At 39.3% G+C, this 19,951-nt stretch overlaps 2 protein-coding genes across 2 annotated transcripts; both read right to left on the bottom strand.

Annotated features, from left to right (window-relative positions):
* Positions 1-3,288: 3,288 nt before the first annotated feature.
* pigm (phosphatidylinositol glycan anchor biosynthesis, class M) lies at positions 3,289-7,494 on the bottom strand. The gene is made up of 8 exons (XM_062441733.1): positions 7,202-7,494; positions 6,542-6,715; positions 6,290-6,410; positions 5,916-6,165; positions 5,090-5,193; positions 4,677-4,831; positions 4,040-4,141; positions 3,289-3,914 (listed from the first exon to the last, which is right to left on the bottom strand). Exons 1-8 carry the CDS (start codon positions 7,370-7,372, stop codon positions 3,747-3,749), a joined length of 1,245 nt encoding a protein of 414 aa, XP_062297717.1. The 5' UTR covers positions 7,373-7,494; the 3' UTR covers positions 3,289-3,746.
* A 1,140-nt stretch (positions 7,495-8,634) lies between these two features.
* LOC134002254 (leukocyte elastase inhibitor-like) lies at positions 8,635-17,979 on the bottom strand. The gene is made up of 9 exons (XM_062441564.1): positions 17,886-17,979; positions 16,952-17,133; positions 12,518-12,658; positions 12,108-12,225; positions 11,731-11,873; positions 10,525-10,602; positions 10,222-10,311; positions 9,953-10,133; positions 8,635-9,817 (listed from the first exon to the last, which is right to left on the bottom strand). Exons 2-9 carry the CDS (start codon positions 17,126-17,128, stop codon positions 9,591-9,593), a joined length of 1,155 nt encoding a protein of 384 aa, XP_062297548.1. The 5' UTR covers positions 17,129-17,133; positions 17,886-17,979; the 3' UTR covers positions 8,635-9,590.
* Between the last annotated feature and the right edge of the window lie 1,972 nt (positions 17,980-19,951).

Genomic DNA, 19,951 nt, shown 5'->3' with positions numbered 1-19,951 from the left:
TGCTTCAAACTACCTCAGTTCTTCTTCACGTAGATTCCACAAGGTGCTGGAAACATTCCTCTGAGATTTTGGTCCATATTGACATGACGGCATCAAACAGTTGCTGCGGATTTGTCGGCCGCGCGTCCACGATACGACTCTCTCGTTCCACCACATCCCAAAGGTGCTCTACTGGATTGAAATCTGGCGACTGTTGAAGCCATTTGAGTACAATGAACTCATTGTCATGTTCAAGAACCCGGTTTGAGATCATTTGAGCTTTGTGACATGGGGTGTTATACTGGAAGTAGAGCAGACTGTGCTCATAAAGGGGTTGAAATGGTCAACAGCAATACTCTGGTAGGCTGTGGCGTTTTAATGATGTTCAATTGGTATTAAGGGGCCCAAAAGTGTGCTGAGACCATTACACCACCAGCTGTCATGGTCTCAATTTTGTTCCTCTCGTGGTTCACTTTTGGTTGGTCTTTTTGGTTTTACATGTTTATATATAGGTTGTATACGTGTTTTCTGGGTTTTCTTTTTTTTTTCACTTTCCCTTCTGTGTTCCAACACTCCTCCCCAGCCTATTGTTCTCGCCACACCTGCCTTGCATCAGCTTTGTTAGCTCTGCCTTGCCCTTATTGTTTTTCCCCCGCGTTCACACCTGCCCTGCATCTTTATCATTAGCCCTGCCCAGCCAATCACTCCAAGCCTAAACTTGTGTCTGGTCACCTGTTCCCCATTCCCTAATTTGTTCTGTTCGTATTTAAGGCTTGGTTTTCTGTTTACTCATAGTTGGATCTTTTGTTGAAATGTGTTTAGTTTGCTCAGTCTTTGTCAGTTCTTGTCTAGTTTCGCCAGTACTTGTCTAGTTTTTGTGTGTTCTCGTCAGTCCAAGAATAAAGTACACTTTTTCTGCAGCCCTGCCCTCAGTCTCTAGCATTTGGGTCTTTGGCTCCGCTCCCTTACATGACACCAACCTTAGCTGTTCATGCAAGGCGGGATTGATCCACGCTTTCATGTTGTTTACGCCAAATTCTAACCCTATCATCTGAATGTTACAGCACAAATCGAGACTCATGAGACCAGGCAATGTTTTTCCAGTCTTTTAATGTCCAGTTTTGGTGAGCCTTTGAACTGTAGCCTCAGTTACCAGGAGCAGCACTCAGTTCTTCTTCTGCTATCAGCTCAAACCAGTCAGGCCATTATCTATTGGCCTTTGCCATCCATAAGGCATTTTTGCCCAGACAATACATGCCTAAATGCACTGAGTTGCTGCCATCTGACTGGCTGCTTAGATATTTGCATTAACGAGCAGTTGAAAAGGTGTACCTAATAAAGTGGCTGATGGGTATATATAAAAACAAATATTGATACAACAATTACTTAATATAAGCAAACTGTCAGTTTTTCTGTTGGTTTGGTCAAGTTTGAATTTAAAAGTTTTACTATTTCAACCATTTATCCAGGAGTTTTAGCAAATTATTTCAACCATTTATTTTTATTTGGGTATAGTGCTCTAATAAAAAGATGATAAAAGGAGGGAGTGGAAAAAGGAAATTCTTGTATAGATATTTTTCATTTCTAAGACATTACAAATAAATTCCTGAATGTGTTGATATTTGGTCGGATGCAGTGTTGAAATGAAATGGTTTATGCATGTGCCCGGGGGCAACTGGCCAGCTAGCTAGTTGAAAGGTTACTGAGTGCAACCTGGTGATTCATAAACTAGATATGCAGGCTGCTGCTGACCATGAGTCATACACACACACACACAAACACACACACACACACACACACACACACACACACACACACACACACACACACACACACACACACACAAAAACACAAGGCAAGCTCTTGCACTCACATAGATAGTGCAAAAATACCTTGCCATTACTTAAACCCTAACAACAGTGTATCTCAAATGTTCTTACACAAGCACATGCATCCCCACTCACATACATGCAAGTTATTATTATGATGCACTGCCATAATCAATCCCATGGGGCAAGGCCAGCAAACATGCCCAGAACCTACTGGACTAAAGTGAATGCTCTAATAATTTCCATGTGAGATTAGGGGGCAAGTACAGTGAGATTAAGGAGCCATTGCCAGAACAGTTTTTGGTTGCGTTCATGCTCCAGTTGACTGATTAATCTGTGAGGGTTAAAAGAGGACAGATGCTAAATCTGTCTCGTCTGCTGGTGAATGCCTCGACCTACTGGTCACAACTGCACACTGCAGATGAGGAAGAGTCAAGTCTTGTATGCATCACATCACATGGCATGAACGTTCAGGCTGAAATTTACACAGAAAAATGGAAGCAACTGCCCTGACCCTAACCCCTAACCCTAACTCTATAGAGCAGTGTTTTTATAACTCTGTTCTCTTAGGAAGGAAGAAAAAGAAAAAAAGCTGAGTGTTTCACATGATCTGGCTACATGTTGAATCACTGTTTGATTGATGATAACGTCATCTGTAATAGTGACCACCTGAACTGAAATGTGTTCAAAAAGAAATGAAATAATTAATCTGGATAGAAAATAAAGTCCTGCTGTGTGTTCACATGGCTGATCAAAAGCTTGTTTCAGGTCATCAATGTTTATTAGTGTCACACTGCAACCAAATACAAGACATTTAATAGGGAAGTTTTCCACTTACACAGCAAAGGAATGCTTTTAGTTTTCTATTACATTGTATTGATTAATGGACCAGAGTAATGAGTTACAAATGTACAAAAACAAAAAATAATTTATTCTAAACTCTGGCTGTAAAATTGCTTACTCATGAGAAGTATTTGTATGCAGATGAGATATTTGTTGAGACAAACTGTGATGAGCAACAACAGGAAAATAATCAGTGCACAAGTTATTAATTCTATTTAAAGGTCTCCATGGAAAGACAGACGTTACTGTTTTTGTGTGGGATCATACCTCTTGGATAAAATGTTGTTTAATCATATCATTCTGAATCAACATGTTGAATTTTCTACAACATTTTGAGTTATAGATGCCATATTTTGCTTTGAACTACATGAAATTACAGAATCTCTTTGGATCAGCAAGTGTTGAATTCAGCTGATCTGCCAGCATAATGAACACAGACTTCATACTGGTCACAAACAATACATGACTTAGTTTAGATGTTTACATGTTGAAAGTGAGTGTAAACATGAAACGAAGATACCAAGCTATAAGCAATCGCCAGGGCAATATGAGGGGAGTGGGTGTGTGGAGCCGGTAACTCCCTTTAAGTGGTCATGATCTGACTATTTCTTCCTCTGGAGTAAAAAAGTGTTTCCCATCCTGATGAGGTCACAATAACAACTCAAGACTGGATAAAATACTTTGCCCTTTGTTCCTGTGGTTGTTAAAATTGCGGGAGAAATTTGTGTGATCTCTGATCTACAGCAGATATTTTGCCCTTCATGACAAATGGACAAATGGAAAAAATCTGCTTTGGCAAGCATTTAATCAATGGCTTTAATTCAAACTGACTGCAAATACAACAGCGGCTTTGTAAGTAAGAAAATGACTGTGCTTTGTGCTAAAATGATTCAAGTTACATGAGAAAGTAATTACCAGTAAAGCGCCAGGAAGACTGAGATTTAACAAAATACAAACTTTATTTTTTCTACAATCATCCAGAGTCCGTCGTTTTCAGTTAAATGTGTGGTTTTGAAGTACGGAAAGTCTTTTACATCGTAATACTGAAGCTTTAATCAAAGTGAGAAATTCTTTCACGCTCAAATTACTAGAGTATCATTCCACCTTTGGTCTCTTTGGAGTCTGTGTTGGTTTGTAATGGGTTATGACTTGAATCAAGACGAAGCAGTTGATGATCAGGAAGAGCAATCCAGCCAGCCAGATCAGCAGGAAGGTGTTGTTGCCTTCAAACTCTAGGAAGTAGGCTGGGCCCAACCAAATAGCCTGATAATGAAGAGAAAAGAGAAATATTTCTGCATAGTGAGATCCATTTTAGTTATTTCATTCAAAATAAAAACTTCAGTAAATATACTGTAATATAGTTATATATAACTCAAAATGTGAGTTACCTGTCCAGCAAACCAGAGGAGCAGCAGACCCACTCCCTGTTTGAGTGACAGAGTCAGGTGAGGGATGACCAGAGGGAGTAAACACAGGTACCACAGGAAGTACTGGGAAAGGACAGCAAGCAACATTGTTAAAGGCCATGAAAAGAGTATGAGCTATGTCTATAAAATAATACTATCATACACTCTTTTTATAGCTCATTAGACAGCAAAGTGATAAATAGATCGGAGAGAGGAATTTTAGCTGATGATATTTGCAAGACAATGTGATGATGGTTTATATCATTGACTTTACATAAATATAGACAACACATCTTCACTTCATGCAGCTATGAAAAAGTGAAGCCAAAATATCTCGTTTTTGGGAGCTCCCATCTTGCATGTGTGATGTCATTTGGAGCCAAAGTCTGCACACATGAGAACATTAGCGTGATAAGAATGACTTAAAATGACAGAAAAATCTATTTGACACATGTTTTCTATTTTAGTTTGGTTCATGTCCCATCTGCTAACATGAAGGGGGCAGGACTTATGACCTAGTCTGCAGCCAGCCATAAGGATGCAATGAAGATGCTTTGGCTTCACTTTTGGGGGAGCTGCCATGATATCCATCTTTATATACAGTCAATGGTTTATATACCTGTGAGGTGCAGACTTTGTTAAAAGAGACAAAGATGGCGGTGTGCAGGAAACAGCAGAAGGCCAGGTCCCGGTGAAAAGTCCATGATGCCACCAACAGCAGGATGAGCTGCGGCAGGAAAGCTGCAAGGCCAAGCCACTGGCTCCACCTGCTGTCTGTGCCAAGAAAAGACAAGATAAAAGAGTTAAGCCAAACCTAGAAGGCTGCATCATGTCCTGTAGGTTTACACTCACTATTAACACAGAGAAGCAAGGAAACATGAAATTATATAATTCATTGTTTCAGTTCAAAGTTGCTCTAAAAGACAACTCTAAATTTCCACCTGCATTAATTATCAAGCTGACACATTTTACTGGTCTTTGCTCTGTGTATATGCTGCGAGGGCAGGAAGCATGGCTGGATTGTAAAAATACCTGCAGTGAGGTAGAGCATATAGAAGTAGGGGGAGAAGTTGTGTCTGATGTCCCTTCTGGTTAGATGGTACAAGTAGGTCTCATGAAGAAACTCCCAGCCGTACCTAACGACAGAGGAGAGGAATCACATTTCCATTCAAAGTTAATAAGTTAATCTATTTGTTCAGATAAGGAGGATGTGGTTATTATGTTAATTCCTGAAGAAATCCCAAATATCAGACAGTTCAAGCACCTAGCGCCATGTACTGTATTATGCCATTATAATACTCTAGGGGAACATCATTTTTATTTATATCTCAAAAAGCTTAGCTTAATTATAAGATGCCAAATTTAAATTTTACTTATTGAATCTGATTTTTAGAAACTCATACTAACTGTAATAAACACTATTTGCAATTCTTCATTGATAGGTCTGTCTTAAAACAATATTTAGTTGCCTAAATTAACATGAATAACAGGTTTTGCTCACTGCAATCACACTGACCATTAGAAGATCCCTCCAAAATGCATTCACACTGTAAAATCTACTTTTGTATAAAAATGTATTTAAGTTTATTTGAAGCTAATGTGAAGCTCCAGCTGTCCAAATATGTCAAATCATGTAGATTAAAGTCTTTTTAGAGCCAAATTCAAAGGCTAACTTTTGAATATATTCACTTTATTTGACAAACTCCCCCATCAAAAACCTTTTTCAAAGCTAATATGGGCACTAAAGAAACTTGTGAACCTATCCTTTAATACTTGCAATACTGAGTCAACCGGAAATCTCAGGCAATGGAAACCTACAACTGTGTGTGCTTGTGTGTCATTTCCTTGTTAATCTTACATGTAATAGAAGAATGCTGTGAGGATGCAGAAAACTCCTCCAGACACAATTGCGAAGAGGAACAGCTCTCGGTTGAGGAAACTTCCACAAAACCTAATGACCTTCCTCCATCTCCGCTCCTCTTTGTCTTTCCCTGCTCTGGTATCTGGTGTTCGCAGGGTCAGAACAATGGGCAGGGCGTATGTAATAGGGTAGATCTTCATATGAACCGAAAGACCATAGAGCATAGCTGCCCACAACAGACGCCGGCCTGTAGGAAAAAAGGTATTTCAATATTATAAAGCATATATTCGCCAGTTTGTAGACACACACACACACACACACACACACACACACACACACACACACACACACACACACACACACGCTCTTACCTTCCATACAGAGTAATGTCCCCAGCACCAGGGCTGCCAGGATGGACTCAGCATTCCCTCGACTGGATACTCCCATGGGCAGCGGGTTGAGGAGCCAGAGAGAAGAAACCTTACGTGCAGTCTGAACATAAATCCACAAAAAAAAAAACACAATTTAATCTGAACCCTCCCTTAACCTCCCCCCCAACTGCTGTTCTCTTTCTTTTGACAACATATAATGCTGATGTTCATCAAAAGCGTCTGCATACAAACCTCAGAGCGCAGACCTCGCAGGCAGAGGATTCTGTAGATGAGCAGTCCTGACAGCACATCACATACGATGAAGAAGATCTTACCAAACACCATGCTGAGATAGATGTTGGGGGTGAGCAGCCAGGCTAGAAGAGGGGTGTAGCGGTAGGTTGATCTGTTGTACGGGGACTCACCCTGTGCACATTGTGGAAAAACCATCGCAGACCCAAATTATTATTCAAAGCAGAGTTTGTATGTCTTAACTCGTATCAAAAGTGTCAGAATGTCTCTGTCGTTGTTATTTTATTATTGGATAGTTGTTATGGATGTATTAACATATTAGTACATTATATAGGTATAGGTGGGTGATGGTGGGGGTCCACATTTCATTGCTTGATACAATGCTGGGTCATTTAGTACAGTGAATAATATTTAATCATTTATGTTTGTTATGCAAAATGCTTTATGTGAAAAATAACCTATAGATGTTAAATGAGTGTGGAGGAGTAAAAAGTACAATATTAACCCACTACAGAAAAAGTATAAAGCAGCAGAAGATGGAAAATGATTATCATAAGTGTAGCAAATGTACTGTCTTTGCACCTGTAGTTATTTCCATTGTTAGGAGACATATTAGGAGACATATTTAGGGACCTAAAAGCTGTGTCTGGCTGCTATTACCTTCGTAATGAATCTTGCAGCATCTGTGAACACATGGTAGTCAATATCAGTGAATTTCACCACCATGGTCTTGTCTTGGTAATCTCCATAAGCGACCAAAGCCAGCCGGATAGCAAAGGAAGCCGTGAAGAGGACATGTCTCTCTGTGAGCTTGGATATTAGCCTCTCCATCGAAACTGAACAGGAAAACCAGACTACCAGACTACTCAGAGCTAAGCTATGTTAGCCGAACTGATAATATTACTGTCATGTTTAGAAGAAACCTGAATATCCAGATTTCAAACATGACAACAAGGAAGTTACCTGGAAGTAGTACATTGGATGGTACTAGATTGGAGGAGCAACAGCGACGAATCTATCGCGAGATTAAACCATAACCTTGATCTTGACGTAGCCATAACTCTAACCTCGCGAGAGCTCGCCCTCAGCCTGATTTATTTTTTTAACACCGGCATTCCGAGAACCGCCTTTCTCTACCTCTTATTGGCTAGTACTCGTGCCTTCGTTGGTTAGATTGGTTAGATTTAAGCCTGAGGCGTGAGAATATTAGGTTCAGAGCCAATCAGAGGCAGAGTGGGGCGGGTCTTCACGGAATACGGGTGGGAAGAAAATATTCCAAGTTTACCTGGAAGCGTATTTCCTAACTTTTTTAAAATTTTATTAAGGAACATGATACAAATAAACGACCCACACTTCACGCCTTATACCTAAAAAAAAAAAAACCTCCAGCCTCGGGTTGAGCAAGAAAGAAAGCAACAAATACAGAAATGAAATAAAGTAAAATATACATACAATTTAAAAAAACAAACCAATTCCTAACGTTGTCTTCATTTTGGACTAAGAGGCCGCAACAAACACAGAGATACATCCGCGCCGCCATGTGTACTGGAGTCAGAGTCTCTTTTATTTAATTCCTGCAAGCAACGTCTTCACTGTGAGAAAGCATGTCACCTTTTCTGTACTGACAACGACCTCAAATCACTTCAAAAAGTCCCACTGTCCTATTGTACATCATAGATTAAACTGCCTTCCTGTTATTTTCTATGTTCATATTTCTTCCTGTTTCTACCTGCAACATGTTTCTACCAATATAATTACACACTGGTCAATATGATACTGAAGTTATTATTACACCTTCATACTTGGATCAGCCTCTGCAGTTTGACCAGTGTTGATTTCTATCTATATTTATTCTTCCTTGAACAGAACTGATCAAAGCACTTATGTAATGTTAATTTAGGTTTAACATTAACCAATAAGCGAAAGTCATAGGATGTGAAAGCCTTCAACTAGTGTAGTATTAACACTTCTAACTAGTGTATCTATCTTATCAAAGCGGCTGAATCAGATAATAAAATCTCTGATCTGACAAATTATCAATGAAAGGCAAACAATGTAAGATAAGAAATATAAAACATGACATACAATTTTCACACATTTATGAAGCACACACTTTAATTGCTTATGTAAAGGCATTAGGATACATAAAAATAATCTGGATTTAAAGCCAGCTCAAACCTTCATGTAGTCTATATCCATTATATGAATATGGTACAATTACATACAACTTCACACAATAATAATTCTCATTTTTATTCCCTTACATTATTCTCTTTGGTTAACTGAATATATAAAACTCTTAAAGTACATTTTTCTCTAGTTAAAGTGCAGAAAATCTGCCGTCTGACATTCACATGATATGAAGGTATGAAGAGACATTGTGATGAAGGCAATTAACTTTAGAGCAGTGGTTCTTCAAAGTGGTCCTTGAGGGGTTTCCAGGGGTCCACAGCAAAAAGGGGAATACTGTATTTTTTACTTTAGTTCCATCCATAAGTAATAGTGACAAAAAGTATGACTATGATCTAAAAAGAATAATCTTATGAGATGGGGGACCCTGGGATAAAATCATATCTTTGACATGGAAAGGTTTGAGAACCACTGCTTTGGAGATTGTAAGGTATAAGATAAACTAGACTTTAATGGTATAAATGAACTACTGTAGGGTAGGAGTGTGGGTGCAGCAAAGAGGGCCATACATGTAGACATGAAGTAAACCAGATCCTAAAGAAGCAATTAGGTGCACAGAATACAGTACAAAGAGCTGGAAGGCACAGTGTTAACACAAAATCACTTGTGTAAGAGGTGATGACACATGATTAAGCCACAGTTTAGAAAGTTCAACACCACTGTTGACAGTCAAAGGCTTTCCGGCAACATCCTGGTGTTGGTAATATAGGACGGGAGCGCATAGTGTGATTAGCTAAAGGAGAATCTCCAGTGGTGATGTTTCCAGTAAGGCTAGTAAAATATGATACTTTTGCAATAGCAGATTTGGTGTAACACCCCTTCCAGTTAAGACGCACTGCTCTAAAAAGGACCAAAGTGCTCACTCGGGGGAGCAGTATCGGCCAGCAAAGAGAACGCTCATAGAGGGGTTGTGTCGGATGAAAAAGAGGAAGGGGTGGTCTGCGACAAAGGTGGGTGGACGCATGGCACAACGCAGCATCATGATGGCCGCGGTGGCAGCGGCAGCCTCGGTTCCCTCTTCATTGACTTCCACAAAGGCCTTGTGGACAACTTTTGACAATACCAGGTCATTGGCCGGTGACATGCCTAAAAAGAAAAGGAAAAAAAGAAAAACATTTTTAAAAACCGTGATGAAAACCATTCTTCTATGATCCTGACACAATTGAGGGGGATGTTTCATGATTATAAATATATGTGATATAATCCAGGCACATGTCCTACCAGAGAAGTCACTCTTCCCCATGTCGAAGGCATCCACCATGCCCATGCTGGTCAGGACATCCTTCATGTCATACTTCTCCTCCATCTTGAATCGCGGCAGACCCACCTGGACCTCAATTTCGTCCATCATGTCCGGACGGGTCCACTCCACAAAGTTTTCATAGGTCAGCTGCTGCTCCATCTGTGGTGGATAAAGAATCCATTTTTAGTTTGTCGGTGTCAGTATGTTCATTTGGTAACGTGTGACTCTGCAGGCGTGTGTGTTCTACCTTCTCCAGACCAGTTGAATTGTCTTCAATGTCCATGGGCAGAAAGATGAGCATGCTGAGCTCCTTCCCTTTGTAAGGCATCTCTAGGATCTGTGGAACAAAACATTTCAAACGTTACATGACTCTTTAAATGAAATGAAAGAGTACAGTCTAGACCGGCTCTCGAAAAGTGCCTTGAGATAACTTCTGTTGTGAAGTGACACTATATAAATAAAACTGAATAAACAAGTTAGCAGTATATTTATGGACTGACAGAAACATTGTTTGAAATATCAATTGATTGAATAACAGTTGCTTGGTTACCTGGCAGTTGGCTTCAGGGATGAAGGTCAAAGGGAATTTAGTTTTCTGGTGCATCATCTTCACTGGCTTGGACTCATTCTGAAGGTGAGAGCAAAGTTCAACACTTGAAGCTTTCAGCCAGAGAGGGTGGTGAAAACACTGCTTTTCATACTATTAACCATACTGTACAGCATTTTTGCTCCCAGAAAAGTAGAGGTTCAGTTGAATGGCTTTGGAGTTACATTTATCAGGTGGTGAGTAAAAACAGTTAATTGCTGACATAGATCGTGATTAACAGATAGAGCATCAATGAAAGCTTGAGTTTCTTTTTTGGTGTCTTTCTATCACTTAATGGTTAAAAATCACTTTAGGTTTTTGTCAGGCAGTTCAAAGCTAAATAACTTTTTATTACTATGAGGAAAGTCCAATGTCAGCATTTTTTTTACATTGGTGAATCATTTGTCAGTGACATTTGTCAACCAGCATAACTCCATCAGATCAGATGACAAGTACCTCCACTGAACAGGTGTGTCTACAGACCCGCCCTTACTTGCTCATTCATTTTCTCATGAACTCTGTGTGATATGAAGAAAGGGCCTTCCTTCCCATACCGAATAGTAACATTATAAGTTCCTTTTTGTTGGACCACAGCAACCCATGATTGACAGAGTTGGTGTGCTTACAGTGTACAGTGTTGAAAAAGCAAGATGACTAAAAGACAAACAACCTTTTATCAAGAAATCAGATTTCAACATCCTTTGATTTTCATCATTTCCCATAGTTAGATTATCTGCCAACACCCTGATGTTGAAATCCTTTCATACACTACATTTTCCATTTTGATTCCCCAGTAGAGCCTGATATCCCACAGGGAACTCAACTTGTTCCCTGACCTCTTAAAAGACAAGATATGCAAGAGATGAAATAAACAGTGGAAACCTCATACTGTGTATTTTCCTTTATATTTAGGGACCACTTTGACTAAAAAACGATGAATTGGCTTTTCAATATTCCTGCAGTATGTGTATTCACTGACTTACTAAGCTGTGAACTGATCAGAGCACATACATGATACACCAGTAACCCTAACTCTAAACCTAACCCACATATGCCAGAATCTGCACTGTACTGTATATGCTACCATGCAATACAGTTTATCAAAACCCAGATTAAATAACATTAGTTTACTGTTATCAGTGTTTGTCCATTTTCTTTGTGCATTGTTACCTTGTTGAGCCTAAACTTAGCATCACGTGTGGAGCTCTCCTGAAATCGCTTGTCCCAGTTCCCTTTGAAGTAGATGGCATTGACCAGCACGAGCTTAGTCAAGCCGTCCACCACGCCCTGGGCCAGCAGATCCTTAATTTTATCTGGGTGAACAAAATTGGCACATACTGTACGTGAAGCAATGAAATGCAATGTAATATGTTCTATCTGAAAATCAAGAGAATTTGAAACACATTTTGGAGAAAGGACTAGCGTTCCTGCATTTTCTGTGTGCATCATTTCCTTTTAAGTTCCTCATTACTATTGCATTGGATGAAGGGGAAACGCAGGTCGATTAACAAACTGATAAAACAGACTGATAATTATGTTAGTGTCACCTTGTGTCTTCTTCTCCACCCATTTGTTGATGTTGACCCTGGCTGCCTCTGAGCTGGCAACGAAGTCCACAGACTCCAGCTCAGCGTTGTAGTTCTTCCTGGTCTGTGCCACAAAATCCTGGAACCATAAATAACACATTATTTGATTGTGATCACCCAAACACAAATAATCTCTTTTCTTAACTTCATTATCAGAATTTAAAGTCACTACAGCTACACTAATTTTTCCAAAATCACTGCTTTACTTGCTTGTGTGCAGGCCGGCTTTCCACGCCCTCATTCTTCCTTCATTCTTTCTAACACAGCTTAAAAGATTCCTATCTGTGCCTCTCATTCTGTGAAGCTCCCTTTTGTGTACACAAATCGTAAGCTACAAATGAAGGTGTAAACATGCTGAAAGACGCACACACCTCAACAAACTGGTAGGACTGCTCTCCGTACAGCCTGTTGGCGACACTGAGGGCATACGGAGCGTCTGGCTTGTTGAGCTCGTTCAGCACTTGAGCGAAGCTGGCGTGGACATCATCCTTAAGATTCTTGGTTTTCAGGCACTGTGGACAAAGTGGACAAGATAAAACACTTAAATATGTAATGGCTGGGGTGGTCAACTCGCCTGTTAAGTGATAAGAATACAGGAAAAATTAGCAATGTTTTGAGTATGATGAATACACTTTCTCACCCAAAATACTCACCTAAAATTAAACATGATATCAAGAGTTGTAAATAAAAAATAAAATTTGAAAACTGACAAGGAGAAATATAAGAGAGCGACCTTTAACACCGACTTTAAAGAAACCCATGAAAGTCCCAGCCGAAACACTCACACCATCCCAACAAAAACGATAAACCAACTTTTTCAATAAAATTGACTCTTTTTGTTGGTGAGCATCCAAATCAGCAGTCCACAGTCAGAATGCCATTTGGCAAGAGTTTTATCAGAGTGATACAGAGGTTTTATATGTGCTTACTCATTTTCACAATGCATTTTTGGTGCATTGTCATAGCTTGTGAAAGTTGAGTCTGTGCCTAATCCCACTGTGGTTTCCAGCAGCTGCCTATAAAGAGATAAAAAGCACACCAAGAAAGAACCCCCCCTCCCCACACACACTAATCCTTCAGTAAACAGCATACAAGTACAACCGCTCCCTTGCATTGCTGTTTCTCCCAAATCCATGTCAAGAAAGCAGGTTCAATGGAGATAAGCGTACCAAGTAGAAAACAAGTGTGAAACTGTAACTGGAACCACTGTCTTTGAGTTTCCGAAGATCCCATCACCACCTGACACCGCCCAGACCACCTGTTAGTAAAACGTCCCTTGGTTAGTTTATTATTCTATGTACTGTTGGCTTGGTCACCTTCAGCAGAGCCGGTGGCAGTGTGGACTTTTGCTGCATCTGCATTTGCATCTGCTGTGCTCCTGCATGTGCAGGCTTCTCTGCCTCAGTGAAGAAGAGGACCTAAGGGTGCAAGTGGTAGTTCGCTGTTGAGTGTCTGGTTGTGTACAGGAGTCATATTGAGTCGTATTCCTCTGGGCTCGTTTTTTACACTTAGATTGGGAAGATGGACCACAAAATGATGCACCCAGAAACAATGATATCTTTTGATTCAGTGAAAAACTCTGTGGCACAAACACATAGGGAGGTGATGACTTAAGGTGAATAGTTAGCATACATAGTTTGTACACCAAGTCCAAAGACCATCTTTAAACTCAAACTATTCACCTGCGAACTGCAACATCCCCACACACATTTCCTAAAACAAAGGAACTTTGAAATTGAAAATGAATGAAATGAACTTGAAAAACTGGAGATTGTTGGCATGTTCTCTCTTTGTTACATTCATTTCCTCTTTAAACCTTTCCCAAGCCATACAGTGCGACTTACGTACATTAAAACACAAGAGTGATGAGAACATTTTAGAAAATTAATTATCAACCAAGAATGTTCATTTGAATTGCTCAAACTCTTAGTTTTAACAACGAAACAAGAGTTTACCGCAGAGCTAGCTAGCCACTCTCTGAGGCTGTGCTAAATGCTAAATAGCACAGTGACATTGCTAACATGTTGATTTTAAGCCGGTATAATGTTTATAATGTACAGTACAGCTGAGGCTGGTGGTAATGTCATTAGTTAAGCTATTTTTTTGAGTCTTCAAAAAGTCTTTGACACAAATGTCAAAATTTCAGGGTAACCTAATCAATAGTTGTTGAGATATTTCAGTCTGAAATAAAGCTAACATGGCTAAAACTCTATTGTATGGACCTGCCACTTTCTTTGGCATGTACTTATTTTGTTGTTGCATAATTAATTACGTAACTTGTTATTTGCTCACTTCTTCTTTTTATCATTTCAATAGAATTTTGCGTGAAGAAAGTCAAAACTCCACAAACACGACGTTTATTAGTAGACCAACGCGTTTCGGCTTGCTTAACGCGTAGAATAAACTTCTCCTATAGTACAAGTGTTGCTAGAGCTTTGACTTTCTTCAAACACAAAGAAAGTGGCTTTGAATCAGACTTGGTTCCTTAAAAGTAGCTGAAGGTGTGCCAGAAACCTCCACCCTGTTTCAGTGGAATTTTGGGTAGAAGTTACAGTAGTTGATAAGAAGAAACCTGCTAATACAGGAATTAGTGTGTTTGCAGTCACAGGTAAATGCACATATCCAAACTGGGCTGAATCATTAGATTGATTGTTTTTTTTTTAAGATTGATGGATGGTGGGAAGACAAGTTCTCACAAAGTCAATTGATGTCATCGTCGGCCCACTCCTTTCCCATCGACAGACTGTGATATTTGTAGGACAGATGCCGGCCAGGTGGCTAATGAACAGGCTATAAAAGACCAGTTAATGCAACTGCCCCTTCTGGTAACTGGCTGTTACAATAGCTTCGTGTTACAGTCACCTCTGAACTTTTTCATGGATACGCATTACGCAGTCACACATACACTCTAACTTACTCACCAAGTCACGCACAGTTTAGCAGTCTAAAACTCATGACACAGGCAGGTTTTGACACTCTTGACCTATGTCTGTCTTCTGCAATTCAGCTACAGTCATCCAACCTATTCAAACCCACCCTTTATACACAAGACACCAGTAATTCAAAACAGGCTTAGTCGCTGCTCCTGTGTGAACTCATTCACTAAAAAGGTACTGCATGACGCCACATTTATAACACGACTTTGTCCCTGTCAGCCAGGTGATAATCCTACTGCTATTGCAACAGATAACAGGTGGATACAATACAGAAAATCCTGCTATTACACTTCGCTATATATTAACATAAACTCTCACACCCACTACATGCTCTGAAAATGTATCACCACAATAAGTTTGAACAGTGGTTTGTGTGTTCGCTGTGTAATAAATCCATTATCTCCCACAAAATAATCCCTTCAAATGACTCAAGTTATTCTCTAATCACAGATACACGATGGATTGCAGGTGAGGTCATGCCTCGCCCTCAAACTCCCACTTTCTCCAACCCAGAGTTATCTGGGTGTGTAGTTTTGCTTTAGCAATCCTGCAGAGAAATATCACTAAATGTTCCTGGTTTGCGCCACATCTCAACTCACACCTACATTCCAGCTACCACTCAGTGGAGTCTATCTGCTCTTTACTATGGTGTACAAGCTGCCAAGTTATGTGGGATTTCACTCCATAACTTAATATCAATGTCTGACCCCAAATATTATTTTCATTTCATAGAAATAGGCTTTTACAAATGTCTTCCAAAAAGATTACATAATTACTACATTATTGATTATGATTAATTTAGGATTATTTCTATTTTTATTATTACTACACTATTTCAATTACCAGAAAGTAATAGTGAAAGCTATTAGAAATTATATGATATTGTCCAATTGGAAATAAACTGTTCTGAGTTGAATTACAATGGATTGCAATCATTCTTTCATCAGCTTGATTCAACTTGAAAAATGACTCTCTTAGGACAAACTGACAAAATATTCACCCCCTTTACATAATAGGAACTGATAAGGTGTACAGACTGCTTCACATAGATCTTTATTACCCTCACACTTCCACATTATGTATCAGGTTCCTATAGTAACAAAACACGGGGCTGCCCCCCATAAAACTGAGTCAGAGCCTGAACAAACAAATCTTTTCCATTACTGCTGACTTTGAAAGACACAACTGGTGATTCATACTGAATGAAGTCTTACACTACTCCAGTTTGTCCTTCTTCATTGATAAATGTAATCCAATGTTTTTATGTAAATCCAGTATATTTTATATATGCGGATATGTGCACTGTCACATTCTATATACAGTACAAGGAACAAAATGACATTAACATTTTAGCAGTATAATGTAATTGTTGCTTGAGAGACATATTGATTTAACTAAGGTTGCAACTCATCATTATTTTCATTTTCGGTTGATCTGCCAAGTATATTCTTGATTAATCAATTAATCGATTGGTTAATAAAACACCCGAAAACAGTGAAAAAAGTCTGTCAAGGTTTCCTAAAAGCCGACACAAGCTCATCAAATTGCCTGATTTGTTCAACCAGCAGTCTGGAGAACTAAATATCTAAAGATATTTAATATACCATCACATTAAAAGCAGCAAATCGTTTGGGATTTTATTAATTACTTGAACAAAAAACAAAACAGTTGCCAAATATTTTATACTGATAATCAACTAATTGATTACTCTGCTAATTATTGCAGCTCTATCTGCTTTCTTTTGTTTACAAGACAGACAAACATATAAAACATTTGGCAGAAATGTGAGATTATAGGCTGAAACAATGAATGTTAATCTGTTACTTTTCATAAATACATTTGGTGTGTATGTGTGTGTGTGTACTGTACCTCAGACATCTGTGTGGCTGTGTTGCCTCTGGCTCCCAGCAGCACCATGGCCAGGGCTGAAGAGATGCTGAACGGGGAGAAGAAGATATTGGTTTTGCCGTCATTGTCGCTCAGCTTTTTGAGCAAAGCCAGAGAGAATTCGGTGTTGGCCTTGGACAGAGGGGTTAATGATGCCATGGTGTCTGATACAAAAAGAGGGAGGACAAGAACATGTATTAATACATTATAGACTTACAACACTGTCATCACTTCATCTGAACCCTCTCATCTCTCCTGTTGGGAAAAACTCCATTGAAAAAGTCTGTTAATTCATAGTTGCAATGATTGTATGTGCACATAAATACCTTAAAGATCATCATTTAAGACTATTAAAAAACTAGCGGGATTCACTCTTTAATTCGGCCACCATTACATGCACCAAGCAGGGTTAAATCCATACACAACTGAATGTGTTAACATCTAAATGAACTTTTCTCCACCTGTATGATCAGTTCTTGTAGTGGTTGACTGTAATTTAGAGAAGAAGACAGATATTAGCTGGGTTCTTTGTAGTGGAGTTCATGCAAATTTAGCAGCTGATTAAAAATGAAAACGTTTCAAAACGTCACACTTTTACAACAAAGTATTAAACGTCCATATTTTTCAATGGGGTTTGGTAGGAAAAAAACATGAAGGGGTGTTTATCATTCTACTCATTCTGATAATTAGCATATAGTCATATATGACATTTACATACTGTACTTTAAACTTCACATAAGACCGTGATCACCTGGATTCAAAGACAAAGTCCTCCCTACCTGTAACTACACTGTCTGACCGGTGACACTGATTAAAGAACAACTTTAATGAATTTACTGCTATTACAACTAATGTCTACAAACAGAAAGATCAAATCATGCTGCCACGCACTGAGTGAGACACATGTTCTACTTACAGAAGGTTTGTTTGAAGTCCTCAAGAGTTTAGGAGCCTTTTCGAGAATGAAACAGCTCAGTTAGTAGCACCAGTTTTATTGTTTACACGCCGACACGCCCCGAGCTTCCGCGTTAGTACGTACGACGTCATTACTGGAAAGCTGTGGAAGCCGAGAGGGACAGTCGGACAGAACAAAATAAGTCGCTGTACAGGCTTGGGGAGTAAAGGCATGCATGTAACGGCGTTACTTTATTAGGATGCAATAAAAAGGTATGCTATAGTTACAGGGGGGGGGGGGGGGGGGAGTAATCTGATTACAGTTACATTTTGTAAACGTTTGGATATTTAGTAGGATTACAATTATAAAACATATTTTACAATAAAGAACGATATATTACCATGCATTGTAAAAGTACCAAACATGACCAGAGCAAAAGCGACAGGGAAAATGATCTTTGATCCAAGTGGGTCACTGGTCAACACTTTCAATACTGAATGAGTCAAAGAAAACTCGGACTCAGACTTCACACAGCCAGCGGGCCATGTGCTGTTTCATCACAGGTTTTACCATAGAATATTACAGCACCGTGAATTGCGCAGTAGCCTATCTGCACCGCTATCTGCTCTGTTTTATTTCTACCTAATTTGCGCTAATCTGTAGCTGAGAGTAACACGCAGCTGGCTGTATGTCTCAACTGGCTGTAAATCTGGCTGTATGTCACAGCATCAGTTGAAACATTAAGTGAGTCTCCAAACTGAGAAAAGGGCATTTACGCACGCGGTACAGCAGTGGTAACTTCATTAACACCAGATCATCAGGATCTAATGGCAATTCATGTTCTGTTGCACATTCACACAGATCAGCTGTTACACACAGACTCAGGTTTATATGTGGGATTTGTTTGTAATAAAGCAGAATTTATGGATGAACCCTGCGCTCCATCAGAACTGTCAGGACATTTTTATTTTTAAGCAGCTGAAATTATTTTAAGTAGCCCAGAGTCTGACTGAAGATGTCGCCCTTAGTTAACACCAACTCTCTGAACACATTAACATCTCCACCCTTACTGCGTGTGGGAATTTGCGCTGATCTTTGTCAATTAGATGTTTTTATTTTAATAGAAAGTGGCCAATTTTGCGCTGAATGTGCCCTTATGGTATTTGGTATAGCAGTAATCCTGAAGTAACGGGAAGTAATCAAGTTACATTACTTTAATATTGTGGTACTTGGATTACGTTACTGGCTACATTTCTTAACATATAACTAGTAACTGTAACTCCCAACCCTGATATATACATGTAGCACATATAGTAAGGAAAATTGTGTTTGGTAGATTATTATTGCTTCAGAGTGACCAACACAACCACGTTGGCTGACTTGCACAAATGTTGGTTGAAGAATGGGATGCCATCCCACAGCAGGTGTGACCAGGCTGGTGACCAGCATGAGGAGGAGGTGCCAGGCTGTTGTGGCTGTGTATGTTTCTTACAAACTACTGAGGCTCCTGTTTGTTAAATAAATAAATAGTTAATTACAGACAAATACATCTGATTGACAAGAGCCGTGACACTGTTAACACAGTAGTTGGTAAATGCTTATATATATAACACCACCATATATATATATTGGTTTGTACATATATATTTATGTACACACCTCACTGGCATGCAGAGCAGATGATGTTTTATTACCATGTGGCACTTTGACAGATCCACGGGCAGCAGCTCCCTCTACTGGCCAACTGGTAAAAGTAGTGGTAGTAAAAGTTGGAAGGCTGCAGCATAAAGCCTTCCAACTTTTGGAACTCAACACAAACTGTATTGTAACACAAAGAATTATGAAATTAAATTAAAAAAGCTGTCACACTGTGTTTTCAAACCAAATAATTTGTTATGAAATATATTCCATAATAAAAGGATACACAGTGATTGATCCACTCAACTACAAGCAAACACAATTTCAAAAATACATAAAATCATCAGGAAATTCATGTATCAGAATTTGGTATTCAGCACAAGCACATTTAGCATTCCCTAAAAAGCACAGGAATTTACCATCAATCAAATCAGAAAAGCACAGTGCTC

Source organism: Scomber scombrus, chromosome 20 (assembly GCF_963691925.1).
Source record: "Scomber scombrus chromosome 20, fScoSco1.1, whole genome shotgun sequence".
NCBI lineage: Eukaryota > Metazoa > Chordata > Actinopteri > Scombriformes > Scombridae > Scomber > Scomber scombrus.
Note: the sequence above shows the minus strand (reverse complement) of the source record. Positions and strands in the feature narration are given on the sequence as shown.

Coding starts and splice junctions, on each gene's coding strand:
- pigm (XM_062441733.1), bottom strand. CDS start 7,372: ATGGAGAGGCTAATATCCAAGCTCACAGAGAGACATGTCCTCTTCACG. Junction 4,832..5,089: donor TATGCTCTACCTCACTGCAG/GTATTTTTACAA, acceptor TTCTTGGCACAG/ACAGCAGGTGGAGCCAGTGG. Junction 3,915..4,039: donor TCCTCTGGTTTGCTGGACAG/GTAACTCACATT, acceptor CTTCATTATCAG/GCTATTTGGTTGGGCCCAGC.
- LOC134002254 (XM_062441564.1), bottom strand. CDS start 17,128: ATGGCATCATTAACCCCTCTGTCCAAGGCCAACACCGAATTCTCTCTG. Junction 12,659..16,951: donor CAGCCACACAGATGTCTGAG/GTACAGTACACA, acceptor CTTTGTCCACAG/TGCCTGAAAACCAAGAATCT. Junction 10,134..10,221: donor ATTCAACTGGTCTGGAGAAG/GTAGAACACACA, acceptor TATCCACCACAG/ATGGAGCAGCAGCTGACCTA.